Here is a 14,997-nt window from a genome sequence, read left to right as displayed (position 1 = left end):
GAACAAGGGACTGATGACCTTATAGTTTGGTCCCTTTACCCCTCTTTTAATCCAACCAACCAACCAATACCTAGATGTAACATTTCATAGGGATATGGTATGGAATGATTACATAGCCTCAGTTGTGGTTAAAGCAGGTTGTAGACTTCGGTTAATTGGTAGAATATGGGGGAAGTGCAATCAGCCTATAAAAGAGACTTCTTACAAATCACTTTTTGACTGATTCTAGAATATTGATCAAGTGTGTGGGATCTGTACCGACCAGAACTAATGGGGGATATTTAATGTATATACAGAAGGGCAGCACGAATGGTCACTGGTTTGTTTAATTCATAGGAGAGTGCCACAGAGATACTGAAAAAAAACTGAACTGGAAGACTCTTGAAGATAGACATAAATTATCCCGAGAAAGTCTATTAACGAAGTTTCAAGAATCGGTTGTAAGTGATTACACTAGGAATATACTAAAACCCCCTATGTATCACTCACATAGGGATCTTGAGGATAAGATTAGAATAATTTCTGCACACACAGTGGCATTCAATCAGTCGTTCTTCCTGCGCTCCATACGTGAATGGAACTGGAAGAAATCCTAATAACTGGTACAGTGGGACGTACCCTCTGCCATGAACCTCACAGTGAATTCCAGAGTGTAGATGTAGATAAAGAAATACACTCATATCCTGCAGAAAAGCCCATCTTGGATGGCAGACAGCTAAAATGCAGAGCAAAATAATTACTTAAGAGACAAGTAATTGATTTATTGAAATAGTTAGTTTGATGAGGGAGGAACTGGGAAGAATTGGTTCAAAATTTCAGAGAGCACAGGGTTCAAGGAAGAGCAGTGTGAACAACATTGCAGCATAATGTAAATAAGCTAAGAAGGAGTAATTAGAAACGTGGGAGGAAAAGTTTCCCTGTGTGCAATTTAAGGGAAAAAGGAGATATGGAGTGAGAAAATGGAATAAGTTTCTGGAATATGTGAACAATGGACTAGATTTTGATGACTGCCACCTTGTAATGTTCCATTGTTCCCTTCTACTGTCAGTCACATCGCTAGCAATATTTGACAAGAATGGCTTTGCCAATTATCTTCAAATTTATATTTATGTCATATGTAAGTGGTGGTAGGTATGAGTTGGTTACTACTAATTAAGAGCTTGGTAGTGGTTGTGACATAGCCGTGTTTCTATATGAATGTAAAATGATTCATCTGACATCATTCTGATAAATCATAAAAATGATCCATGGAACACAAAGCTAACTAACAAAATATTACACTTCAATATATACTTCCAAATAATTGTATGGAGATTGCAAGTTTTCTGTAATGTTTAATGGCACTTGCATACATATGTGGTTACATTGTAATTACTGTGCCATGAACTGAGATTTGAAAAGTCAAAAAACTTGGTGTTAAATGTCCAGAAACAGGTAATTAAGCTGCAATTCTCAGAGATAGGTGTTTCCACAGATAGTGGAAGGGAAGTGTCAGCATGCATTTGAGCCATTTAGTTAATGAAGTAGTACTTCTCTTGAGATGTGATTTTACAAAAAAGAGCCCTGCAGCAAGACAGCTTGCTCATATTGCTTAAGACACAGCACCTTATCTTGTGAGATAGAGTGGTTAGCAGAGTAGGATCAGGTCCATGTGGGTGATTAATGGCTGTTGATTTGTTATGCTAGCATATCTGAGTGTCACTTTTAGGTGGTTTTCCTCCATTCATTTAGGCAATGTGTGCTGATTCCCAATTTCCACATCAGAAAATATAATACACAAGCAGTTACAATACAATAACACACAGAATGAAGTTTACACATTTCACTGACAAACTGCAGAGCTTCCCTCCCTTAGGTTAACTAATGACCCTAGTGTCAGGAAGAGCACTTGATCACAAAATAAAATATAAAAGTGTATGGGTGTGGGGGATGGGGGTGGGGTTTGATTCCTTGCAGAATAATGATGTCATGTTTATAATCTGTTTATCTGTTTCAGCTTAGTTGGAAATGAAGAAGAAATTCTATTAATGCTAGCGAATCATGGGCCTGTTATTGTTGCAATTAATGCCCTAAATTGGCAGAATTACTTAGGTGGAATTATTCAATTTCACTGTGATGGCAGTCCTGTACACATAAACCATGCGGTGCAGATAGTGGGATATGATAAATCTTCTGCTGTGCCACATTATATTCTTCGGAATTCTTGGGGGCCAGATTTTGGTGACAAAGGATATTTGTATGTTGCTATTGGTGAAAATCTTTGTGGTGAGTAATTTATATCCATATAACACTAAATTGTTACCCTTCAAAGAAAAGTTTTTGGTTTTTGTATTGTCATTTTGTACCTGACTATTGGACAGAATAGATATTCTGTGCACCTTTAGATACATATAAATTTAGCTTAGCATATTGCACTAAATACATTTTTCATTTTTTCAGGGTTAGCAACGGAAGTTTCATCACTAGATGTATTATGAACATCCTTCTGAGATACACTTCACATTGTTCTCTTCCATGTCATAAAAGTAAAAAAAGGAATTTTTTAGATTTCTAGAGTAAATGTGAGCTGTAAGATAATATATTTTAGACGATTTTACAGTAGGAGACAATTGCATAGTGTAGATAAAGGAGGATTCTGTTTTGTTTGTTTTATGAGCAGAGCATTTAACTTTTATCTTATTGTAAAAGCGAACACATGGGCAGCATGCAATCCGTCCAGTACTTTTACGTATAACATTTCAAACCTAGGGCATCTTTTATTCCATAGAATAAGGTTGTATGACCTTTTTGTGGTGCCCATGTTACCATGACTGGGTGAATGTGTAATGAATAATCTGTCCACTGCTGATGATAATATTTTAATTTTTTAGCATAAATTTTGAAAGAAAAGTGTAGTTAGCAACATCCAGCACAGAATTTTTTACTTGGCTTCTCGTGTGATTCAGATTTTCATGTGCAAACACATGGAAAAGTATTCAATCCATTTTATAAGTTTTTTTTTGCAAAATTTGATCTTGGGAGTCAAGTGCGGAGAATCCTGAATGTGTTAATTGTTTTCAGTAACACTAAATGGGTAATCAGATAGTTCTGATATAACGGGGGTAATGTGATGCCCAAAGTGCCATATAAAAGGAATATTTTAAATATCTAGTATTTTTAAAATTTTATAGCATCTAAATAAAAACATTTCTACATGTTATATTAGCAGATATTTTAAAATAATGTGCTGCATATTTTCAGACTGTAAAATGTGTTGAAAGAAGACTGTTACTTGTGTACAAGAGTCATATAACTTCAGCCTGTAGATTGTGCATATAATGTTTCTAACATTTGGAAACAATGATCTATGCAGCATCGCCAGGTTGTCCGTAATCCAGTTAGTTTTTAGCTGAAGTTTAGGAAATGTGATTTCATAAAACTGAAACTTTGGCCTCATTTGATACCTTTTTGTGTACCATTTTTAGACAGTGGAATGGCAATAAGAACAGCTTGTGTGAGGCATTAAGTGAAGTTTCATCTGTTTGTGGATTAGAAAACTTTATTAGTTATTATTATTGCTAGAGTTTTTGTTTTTATGTATACAGTTTGTAAATAATCTTTTTATAATATTTCAAATTCGTTTCAGTGTATTTGTTGTTACTTAGAGATCCACCATTCACTCTAAGAACTTGTTTATAATATCGAAGAAGAAACAGTACAAATACACCAGTCATTTTTATAAAGCAGGGTAATGGGAAATAAGTATTTTTTATCTGTTGTCTGTCAAGCCATTCATAACCAGCTTACTGGAATGCAAAATAAAACGATATTAGTAAAATAATATGACATTCATAATAATGGCTGATGTGTTTCTTGTATGTCTGATAGTGTAAGATTTGATGTAATATAAAACCTTCCTCATAAACGTTGAACGTAGTGTTTACCTGACACAAGTTTATGTAACTCAGTGCCACCAGGAGAGTGTAAATAAAAATTTATGATGTCCCCTCTCAGCAATATGTTGCAAACAAGTGAGTTTGCTTGTTTCAGAACAAGGTTATATTTGTACAGATTAAATAATGTGCTTTAGGTATAGTTGGTTTAAGGCCATTTGTTGTCAGTAGCAGGTGTTTTGATTGCTGAATGAACATTATTGTTATGCTTCTAACTGTGGGACACTTTTTTAGTATTACATTGTGATACTTGGCTTCTCAACCAAAACTGGTGCTTTTGACAATTGTTTTGTGGCATTATCAGTCTTTCCTTAGAGTCATGTACAAATTCCAAAATTGAAGGAGTCGCACAAGAGTTTTTAAGGATGTGGAAGTGTGTGAATTCATGTACAAGATAATGGAAAGTATATGTTAGTGAATCTCCATATGTGGAACACAGTGCATCTTTCACAAAATAAAAGGGTCAGGTAAATATATGTACATTTTGTTCAACGTCTTGATTGATCTTGCATGGAAACAACAATTAGAATATGTTCTGAGTCATCCTGTAACTGGGGGAGAGATTAATGTAAAGTTGCCCTCAATCAGAAGGTTGGTGGTTCAAGACTGCAGTGCTGTACTAAGCATGGTCCTCCTGAAAGCAGGGTGCCTTGCTTTCTTCCAACCTACAAAATGATTTATCCAGCCATTTTTATGGAATTTACTTAACAGGAGAGTAGATACATCACAGCCTGTTGAATTTTTTCATCCATCTTTACATGTAAGATGCCATACATTTTAACATCTCAATTTCATTTGCTTTGTTAAATCAATTCTGGTCTGATAAAATTAGCTTGTGAACATGAAATATTCAGAAATAGCGCAGCATGGTCAATTTAGTAAAGAGTTATAATGTGTGCTTGTATTATTCTTGTGAAAGGAATGTCATTCATAACTGTAAAAATTGAAGCACATTGTATTTCACTACTGTCATTAAAATGAAGGAGTAGATGTTGTCTCAAAGTGTCTTGTCCTTAGACCTAGCTTGCAGTCTCTCTCTCTCTCTCTCTCTCTCTCTCTCTCTCTCTCTCTCTCTTTCTTTCTTTCTCCAGATGTTTTCTTTCTGTGAGTGTGTCTAGTGTTCCAGGTTTGCAACATGTCACATCTTTTATAATGAAAAGCAGAAATCACTTCTTAAATATCACCCATTTTTCATTATCTCCAGATGCTACTTAGCTTCTTTAATATTCTTAATTTTTGTCACTAAACTAAATCTGCTCTCTAATCACTCCAGAATGGCAAAGAAATGAGTGTTTGTGTTGTTGTGAAGAGTACAGAATAATAAAAGTAAGATATGTGCATTTGGGTGAAGAGCTTAGATACTGAAATAGTTTTTAACTGAGCTGACAGTAGTGTCAAAAGACAGGGTTGTCTCAGGTATAATGCAAGCTCTCTTCCTGGTATTGTGTGGGAACCTATACTAGGTACCAGGAGAGGGGGGGGGGGGGGGGAGGAAGGGAGGGACCAGGCACAGATTTCTACATACTACCCATTTCTCAGACTTGGCAGGATGCATATAAAGAATAGTTCCTATCATAAAAACAGCTGGTAATACTGTCATAGATCCTTGATGTTGTGTAGCCATGTACTGTCCTCCATGAAATAACCAAAGGTCTCTGGAAAAATGTTACATTGGGTTGAGGATGTCGATGTTTGTGAATTCACTTACCCCAATAAATGCTTCATCAGAGGAAGAGGTTATTTCAGGATCAGCTTCTCCATCATGCACAGACTACAGTAGCCAGTTGCATTGCTAATGTCAAGCAGGGATATCTGAATCAGTCAAAGCAGTACCATCACTTTCTAAAGCTTCAGTTCAAGTTTGTGAACAGCTTTTGAGCAAATGCTGAGATGCCAGTCTGAAGTGCTGTGTTTCGCAACAGTTTTCTTGGACCTCTCTCCATGGCTGTTCTTAACTGGTCTAGTTTTGCTAGAGCAAAGAATCGACCTGCCAAAGTTTGATGAATGGTGACGATTGAAGCCTATCCTCTGTCCCCCCGCCCCACACTCATCCCTTATTTCTTCATGCATATTGCCCATTCCCAAACATAGTACCTACTTGTGCCATATGCGAAATACACGGTACTAAAAGTGCTATCTTCCACAAGGTAAGAGGGGGAAGGCAGTGGACAGTAATCAATAATAGAGATAGTAAATCTCCACTTTTTCAGCAAGCATTGTTCTCGGCCCATTTGTTTTATTTGGCACAAAGTTTCAACTTCTTTCTTTGACTTTAGTGATCAACTAGAACCCGAAAACAATGTAATGAACTGCCAACACTCCCACCCCATCCCCACTTCTCTTTCCCTTTTCTGTCTGCTGTTTGATTTGTAAAATGCTTTACATATAGTAGAAATTCTAATCAACAAATGCTCATGACTTTCAAAAAATACTGTTAAACATTCCCGAAATTTTTCGTGAAAAAATAGTTTTAGTGAGAACTGTACCTCCATCATGAAACATATTTTGAAATGGATTTTTTTCACAAAAAGAAATGTCACTTTCTCTGCCTTCCCCAGTGATGAGCTAGTATAACATTTTATTTTTCAGGCGGAAGAGCTCACTGAAAATGTACAGCATTTTTTATGAGTGTCTCTCATCATACTGTGTGTCACGTTTTTGATGACTTCATCTGGCCGAAATTAGAGAAATTCATGTTGCATAACATTTTAATTTCAATATCATTTGTTAATACATATGAGATTGGAATTTTGGCTGATACATGACTGCAGAACTTTTCTGAAAACTTTGTATGTGACATGAAAAATAAGTATTCTTGGAAAGACTTCATTATATTGAACAGAGCATAAGGGCTATAAGCCTATCCATCTGTTCTATTATTTTTTTTTGCATTTTTATTTGTTTTTTAACCACCTATTTCAGAACTGGCTGAATTTTTTTCTTTACTGAAGATTATTGATGTTCTGACAACCTCTGTTAAAGTGTGGGTTTAAATTACCTCTATTTTTGGAAAAAGTAAGAGAAAATTTGATGGTGCGCATTTTATGACTAGCATTTCCTTCGCTGCTCTTTCTGTGCCTTACATGTTTGGGCTCAATATTTGTGTGTCAGGAATTAAAAATTTTACAGTATGAGACAATTTTAGCAGAGACAAAAGTACAGCATTTAGGCTGCCTGGGGAGAGTGTTTGTCTTTTGTTTTTGTTTTTGTCGATGAGCTGCCACATTCAGAGAGGAAATTTTCTCTCAGTTAGTGAAAAAGTAAGTTAAGAACAACATTGTGGTAATGACCATCAATCTTCTGACACTACTATGAACAGAATATGAAGATTTGTGAGAATTATTTTTTCTGCTAATTATGTCAATTTACAACAATTGTTTACATATGTATGCTAAAGTCCTTTATTGCTGACATAATATGAGGAGGAGTAAGATACTAGTATAGCTTATAGCCAAAGTCAGTTTATAACAGATCTAGTACTTTACTTTCTGGCTTTTTCAGTTGCACTGTGATCTACAGAACACAGAGATTGAGTGTGAGTGAGTTGCATTATCAAAAGTGAATTTAAGCAATAATATGATATGATGAGCTACTCTTTCACCTGCTACTGGTAAAGAAATTTAATTTCAGAAAAATGCTGATGACTTCTTTTGTGAGGCTTTAATTATGTTAAACAGTTTTCCAAAACAAATATATTGTGGAATGAGAATGTCATTTCCTTTTTGTTACTAGACAGTGCTTCTTTGTGTGCAAAACGCGTAAGAGCAATAGAAGGTAACTAGTAATTTAACAATTCTGTGATACTTCTCAGGAAAACAACATAAACATCAATAAGGCATATTAGGATGTGTTTAAGTGTGAAAGATGGCAAAATATTTTTAGTATTTTTTATGGGTGTGAAACTAAACCATGTCAATGTTATTGTTGCATAAAGTACTTACTTTTATTAATTAGCTGTATCCTACTCCTGAAAGGACCATATTTTGAATATAATAGAGGGAAACATTCCACGTGGGAAAAATATATCTAAAAACAAAGATGATATGACTTACCAAACGAAAGCGCTGGCACGTCGATAGACACACAAACAAACACAAACATACACACAAAATTCTAGCTTTCGCAACCAACGGTTGCTTCGTCAGGAAAGAGGGAAGGAGAGGGAAAGACGAAAGGATTTGGGTTTTAAGGGAGAGGGTAAGGAGTCATTCCAACCCCGGGAGCGGAAAGACTTACCTTAGGGGGAAAAAAGGACGGGTATACACTCGCGCACACACACACATATCCATCCACACATATACAGACACAAGCAGACATATACAGAGGCCCTTAAAACCCAAATCCTTTCGTCTTTCCCTCTCCTTCCCTCTTTCCTGATGAAGCAACCATTGGTTGCGAAAGCTAGAATTTTGTGTGTATGTTTGTGTTTGTTTGTGTTTCCATTGACGTGCCAGTGCTTTCGTTTGGTAAGTCACATCATGTTTGTTTTTAGATGTGTGTTAATATTTTGTATGTTTCATAATATAATAGTTTGTACATGTGAAATTATTTATTTATTGTCTAACATTAACAGTCTGTATCAGCTGTCTATTTTGTAAAATATGAAATATGTAAATTATAAACAATCATTCACAAAATAAAATTTTAGATCAAAGTTAATGCAAAATCTGTGACTTCCTTAGATGCATGGTATCAGATATTGGAAAATCAGTAATGCAGAATGCTTCATGTAGGACAGTTGTAGTCTGAGGGAAGGATATGAATATAGAAAGGTATATAAAATTTTTTGGGCAGTTGTGAAGTGGTAGATATAACAGTTCCATTTGATTGTGTATCCTGCAACAATAATTTTTTCTGTTGGAGGACTCAAGTTTTTTGCTGTGCCCTTATTCATACATTACTTGTTGTGATGTAGGGTATTGTTTTTGCTGATATATCCTGCTTAAGTTAAAGGACATCTAGAAGGCTGCTGTTTTGTACAGAAAAATAAGATAACCCAATTTAAGCTTATGAGAAGATAGACTATTAGTCACCATATAGCGTAAGTGTCGAGTTACAGACAGGAACAACAAAAAGATGGTAAAAAAAAGTAAGCTTTTGGTCAAAAAGGCTTCTTCTGAATTAGACAACATACACAAATGTAACACATACACAGACAACCACAGTCTCAGGCTGATGAAGCCAGTCTCTGGGCAGCAGCATGTGATGAGAGAAGCAGTCCAGTTGGTGGGGGTAAGGAGGAGGCTGGGGGGGGGGGGGGCTGGAGGGACAGTGAGGTAGGAGTGGGGGAAGGTAAAGTGCTGCTTGTGATCGCATACTGGGATGAGGTGGAAAGAGGGTAGGGCAGCCAGCTACAGTCAGGAGGCTTGGGGAAGGGGGGTGGGGGGAGGCATGGAATAGGAGAGAAGTAAAAAGATTGTTGGTCCGATTGGTCGGCTAGTGGAATAGAAAGCTGTGCATGCTGGGGTGGGAACAGGAAACGGAATAGGTGAGCGTATCGCAATAATTAACGAAGGTGGAGGCCAGGAGGGCTACGGGAACATAGGATGTATTGCTGGGAGAGTTCCCAGCGGCACAGTTCAGAAAAGCTGGTGTTGGTAGAAATCATCCAGATGGTACAGGTGGTGAAGCAGTTATTAAAATGAAGAATCTCGTGTTGGGTAGTGTGCTCAGCAACAGGGTGGTCCAGCTGTTTCTTGACCACAGTTTGTCTGTGATATCCGTGTGGGAAGACAGCTTGTTGGTTGTCATGCGTGCATAGAGTGAAGCACAGTGGTTGAAGTTTACCTTGTAGATCACATGACTGGTTTCACAGGTGGGAACTCTCCCTGCTACATATCCTGGGTCCCCACAGCCCTCCTGGCCTCAACATTAGTCAGTCATTGTCCTTCACCCACCTATCCTCTTCCCTGTTCCCACTACATAGCCTTCTGTTTCACAAGTGCACCCACAATTGCTTTACTTTTCTCCTATTCAGCCTGCCCCTCCCCCCCCCCCCCCCCTCCAAATCGAACTCCATCTTATCTCATGACTGCACCTAGCTGCCCTAACCTCTCTCCACCTCATCCCTGTATGCTCTCATAAGCAGCATTTTATTGTACCCCACGCTACCCTGTTATCTGTCCCCCTCCCTTCCCCAGCCTCCTCCTCATCCCCACCGCCCAGACTGCTTCTCCCATCATGCTCTGCTGCTCGCAGTCCAGCCTCAGCAGCCAAAGACAGTGGTCGTGTGTGTGTGTGTGTGTGTGTGTGTGTGTGTGTGTGTGAGAGAGAGAGAGAGAGAGAGAGAGAGAGAGAGAGAGAGAGAGAGATATTCGGATTAAGGCCTTTTTATCTGAAAGCTTACTTGTTTGACACTCTCTGTGTTGTGCCTATCTGCGACTTATCTGTGCTATATGGTGAGTAGCAATCTATCCTTTTCATAATTTTGTCATTATTCCATCCTGGGTTTTCCATTGTTTGAACTTCATATTTCTTGCTAGCCAATACACTACTGTAAAAAATGTTTTAAAGAGTCCCATTTGTTTTAACTTCCATGTCTGGTATAGAGTACCACTGTCCTGTTAGGTAGTGTTCCCGTCCATTATGTTCTGGCTACCAACAAGGTCTGATGAGCTGGCAGTGAGTTTTCACTGTTGAAATAATTTAATGTGCTCTACTGCAGAAACAGTACTAGATTACCTTTCAGGACAAAGGTGTGATCTTTGTAACAGTACCTTATTCTATCAGTTGCTGTAAAGATATAAAATGGTGTATTTTGCATTAAATGTTTGTTTTGTATATGTTGTACTGAACTCTGTCTACTTCATTAATAATTACCAACACAACAGAAGATGATGTGACAATTCCAAAGTTCACAAGGATATCTTTTTTCCATTCACTGTTTGAGGACCCAAACATGCAAATAAAATTTTTTTGGACTATCTAGGCTACTGAGGGAGACGGTATACATTCAGGTCATGTTTGATAAATACAAAAAATTCTTTGTTTTGTGTTTCAGCTCTTATTGTGTAATTATGACTAATTACATAATATTTACAGCTGACTGTATGCAGACCACAAAAAATATAAAAACAAAACAAAACAAAAAAAATATGCAAGACCTCTTTCACCTATTTATCATAATACCGACTTAGAATGTTTTTAAACATTATTGTTTGTTCTTTGATTTGTTTGTAGCATTTTCAAAGCAGGGAAAACATTCATCAAAAATTAAAAACAGTGTGTACAATGTGAGTGTGTGATCCTCATGACTAATAACTTGAGGAACATATCGTACAGTTACTGTTTAGTGTTCTTATTCCACTTTCTGATTTGTCAGAGGAAATACTTATTTCTTTTACTATGAAAAAATAACTAAACTAATTGAACACAATTCTTTTGAGACATGAAATAATAAAGTTCTTATTTCTAAAACATGTGTAAGTACAACTGCATTTACTTCAAACAGAAAATGACAGTGTTAAATTCTCTGCATTAAACGCAGTTAGCCATAAAATAAACATTAAATTCAAACTTTGACAAGAATGTGGTGACATTTCCCACAAAAGATCAGGAATTGTCACTGTAAATATACAGCATTCCAATTCTGTAGATTACATAACACTACACAGAAAATATCAAATTTGCAATAATCCTACACACACTGCCGATGAGAGTAACATTACAACATTTTTTTTATAGTCCATGAAGAGAAGTTAACAAAATTTTGTTATATTGAGATGTTTATAAGCAAGTTGGGCATTTTGAAAAAGCAAAATAATATTAAGTATTTATGTTATTCTTGCTAGTAATCATTGTCTAAGTGTAGAACAAAAGTTATTTAACTTGGAGCATACTCTTTCCGTGTCTGGAACATTAATGCGTAGTTGCAACTATGAAATATGTATAAGTTCACTTATTTTGTTTTCTGTTTTTGATATAAAATGTTGATTAGTTAATACGTCGTTGTGTTTACTTTCAAAGTATACCCACTTATCATTTACAGTTCCTTCTATACGTATTACAAAAAAATGTTTCCAACAGCTGCATATCACATGTGCTGTATATTACATTATAGTGGATGACACTGTGGAACGTACTTTTAGTGTAGGAAACTGAAAAGTCTTTGGGATGTAGTTATTCTTCAGCATATAAAATCTTCTGATTTTAAACTTTGTTGGTGTATTTACTATCTAAGTAACTTGATAACTGGGAAAATTATGTGTCATGTATTCAGATAACTGAGTGAACTACTCACATGGCTATTAAAATGTTGTCTGGTGTGTAATGTTTATCTCTGTTTACTTCTCATCTCCTAATTGGTACAAAAACATAATAAAGTAATATTCTGGTAGAATCTTAAAATTGATAATAATTGTGAAATGTACTCTAGTGCTTAAGAGAGCAAAATATAATTTACAAAATATGAAACACAGTGACTCTAATAACATAGGAAACTTAGAAGAGCTAATCTATTCTTTAACAAAGTGATGCAGGTACGCACAAATACAGTATTACCCTTATAGCATTTGAAACTCACTCTTGGATATTTCTTCAGTTACACAATAAAACATTTTTTTTTCTTATATTTTCTTGAAGTGATAAAGTCAAGAAGAAATTTGTCACTTAAAAAATGAACACCATTTTCAGAACAAAATAGGCTGTATCTGTAATTTAGCCTGGTGGAAATGCTATTTTGTGCAGTTGTGACACTTCATACATCATGAACACCATAAATATATTTTGGTTATACAGGAAATTGTATTACAAATGGTAATCATAAAGAAGCTTCTGCAAATTGTGTATTGAATATATTCAAATCTTCACCATCAATATAATCTTCTTTTTCATGCTGCTGGCGGTCTAAGGAAACAGATAACTTGCTTTTCATGTGTCTTGTAAGCGGTGGTATATAGGCTCGAGGTATAAGAAATGTAGACAGATTGAATAGATCCAAGAAGACCTTGTAGCGATCACTGTTGAGAGAACAGAAAGAGGATAATCCTTAAAAAGGAAACACAACATTGTAATTAATTTAGCAAAAAGATAATGTTAATCTCTTTTATGTAAGATATTTTTACCATTTAATTAGTAGTAATTTATAATAGTTGGAAAGTTCATTATCTGCAATCTCTTAATCATTGGCATAGATTTTAAAATTGTTCTTTGTTTGGAACTGTTGCAGTGAAAACATATAATTTGAGTCTGGGACTGAGATAAATTATATTTATTGTTATTAGCTCTATAACTATTTTCTTCACTTTTCAAATAGCTATGGTAAATTAATAGAGGGACAGATACATTCCTCTGCATAACTGTCAATGTGTGTCGCACTTCAGCACTGAAAAAGTTACTAATCAGGTATTAAAAGCAGATATTTTGTAATCATTATCATGTTCAAGTAATCACCAAATTATGATCTGTGGAGAGATTTTGTATCGTTTCTTAATTTTATGCAGAAGTTAATACTATTTTTTCTGTCCTTTTCTTCACTGTTGGTCAAAATTGTACTGTTTCTGTTATGAGAATTTAATTCAGGTCCCATTGTTTATACCCATTGCTAACAAAGCTTATAAAACTGTTTCATTTGGAGTCTTAATACATTTGCATGTTATTTAATGTATCATTTCTGTTAATGAATAACTTTCCTTGTTTCACAACTCTTAAGGGTACAAGGATGAATGGTGATATGCAACAGTTTAAATTCGTCACTTTTTATAGTAATGAAATTACAATTCCTGAAACAACTAACATTCTTTTCTAAGCATGATCAAGATCTATAATACACCTGTAGTCATTTTCCCCAAGACAACCATGTGATTTATTATGGTAATTACGTTAAAGAGGTACAAAACATGGTGGGTAATGGTTTACTTTGAATTTGGCAATTGTTCTACCGTTGGGTGTATGTTTAGATGTCACCACTTCACCTTCACATAAGATGAAGAAGGAAGGTGTAAAAAGTTAAACACAGGTCCATTGTTGTAATAGATCAATTGACACTAATAAAGAACATAACATGTTGTTGGTTTTGCAGTTTTAATCGTCCAGGAAGTTTCAATAAAGAACTTACACATTTTACAGTAAGGTTTACATCATGTTCCTACCTTGCACACTAGTTCTTTACTCATTATGTTGTTTGAGTGCATCAGACTTAAAGTAATGACTCCCAAATACTCATGAGCAATTGAAATGAAGACTCTTACATAGTGGTGTAGCAACCTCTTTTGCTGCAGTTATGATGGTAGTGCATCTTGCTGTGGACTCCAGGCAATTCTAAACACATTATCGTGTTATCCTGATCCATGATCACTCAACCTCTGCACACAAGTCTTGGACATAGATTGTACTTGGATCCAAGGCATGGTATTCTGGGTAGTGCCGGATTAGCCATGTAGCAGAGTTAGCAGATGTTATGGGGCCCCATGTCTGGGTGTAAAAAAATGTCAAGTTAGATGTGAGTTACATTCTGCTTACCATCCAGTGGAAAGATGGTCATCTCCATATCTACAGCAACAATTTTAGCTCATTCCTAAAAGTGAGTGTTGGTCTCACCATAGGTTCTCTGCAAAACTTGCAGCAGAATTTCCTAATGTTAACCGAGCTAGTCAGTATAATCCAATCAATTAGAATCTGGTTCTGTTGCTTACAGATAAGTAAGTAATTTATGGATACCATTATTTATTTTTATAAATTTGCTATTACAGTTGTTCATTGCTTCTACAGTGCATTTACTGTTCATACAGTACTTTTGATATAAGTTGTTTAGAGTGAATGTTGCTTTCTTGTTGCTGAACTAGTGATGTATAATGTGGTGTCATTTTGCAATTCCTGTGTTTCTTTTCTGTCATTGTTTCCTTGTCTGTTGCTGTGGGCTAATGGTACAATACTACAGATTAATAACAGCAGAAGTTTTAAAAAAAGTAGGTTGTTTGTGCACCATATACAGCATGTAGGTATAAACTGTCACTGTTTGATCTGATTAAAATGTTAGCATTGTAATTCAGTTACTTCCAAATATAGTAAAGATTTGTTTGCCACTGAGACACCAGGGGTGGGACTGACCTTTTGAAACCACCCATAC

General features: G+C 35.8%; 2 protein-coding genes across 2 annotated transcripts in view; one reads left to right on the top strand and one right to left on the bottom strand.

The window, feature by feature from the left end:
• LOC126095190 (cathepsin O-like) overlaps window positions 1-6,608 on the top strand; it is an 84,687-nt gene extending 78,079 nt beyond the window's left edge. Inside the window, exons 6-7 of the mRNA XM_049909923.1 lie at window positions 1,997-2,265; window positions 2,440-6,608. Of these exons, the coding sequence (XP_049765880.1) occupies window positions 1,997-2,265; window positions 2,440-2,477 (307 nt within the window). The 3' untranslated portion in view covers window positions 2,478-6,608. The remainder of the gene's footprint in view (window positions 1-1,996; window positions 2,266-2,439) is intronic.
• A 3,665-nt stretch (window positions 6,609-10,273) lies between these two features.
• The window catches only part of LOC126095189 (tryptophan 2,3-dioxygenase), a 458,240-nt gene continuing 453,516 nt past the window's right edge, over window positions 10,274-14,997 (bottom strand). Inside the window, exon 9 of the mRNA XM_049909922.1 lies at window positions 10,274-12,889. Coding sequence (XP_049765879.1) covers window positions 12,691-12,889 — 199 coding nt within the window. The 3' untranslated portion in view covers window positions 10,274-12,690. The remainder of the gene's footprint in view (window positions 12,890-14,997) is intronic.

Source organism: Schistocerca cancellata, chromosome 8 (assembly GCF_023864275.1).
Source record: "Schistocerca cancellata isolate TAMUIC-IGC-003103 chromosome 8, iqSchCanc2.1, whole genome shotgun sequence".
NCBI lineage: Eukaryota > Metazoa > Arthropoda > Insecta > Orthoptera > Acrididae > Schistocerca > Schistocerca cancellata.
This window is presented reverse-complemented; position numbering and strand designations above follow the sequence as displayed.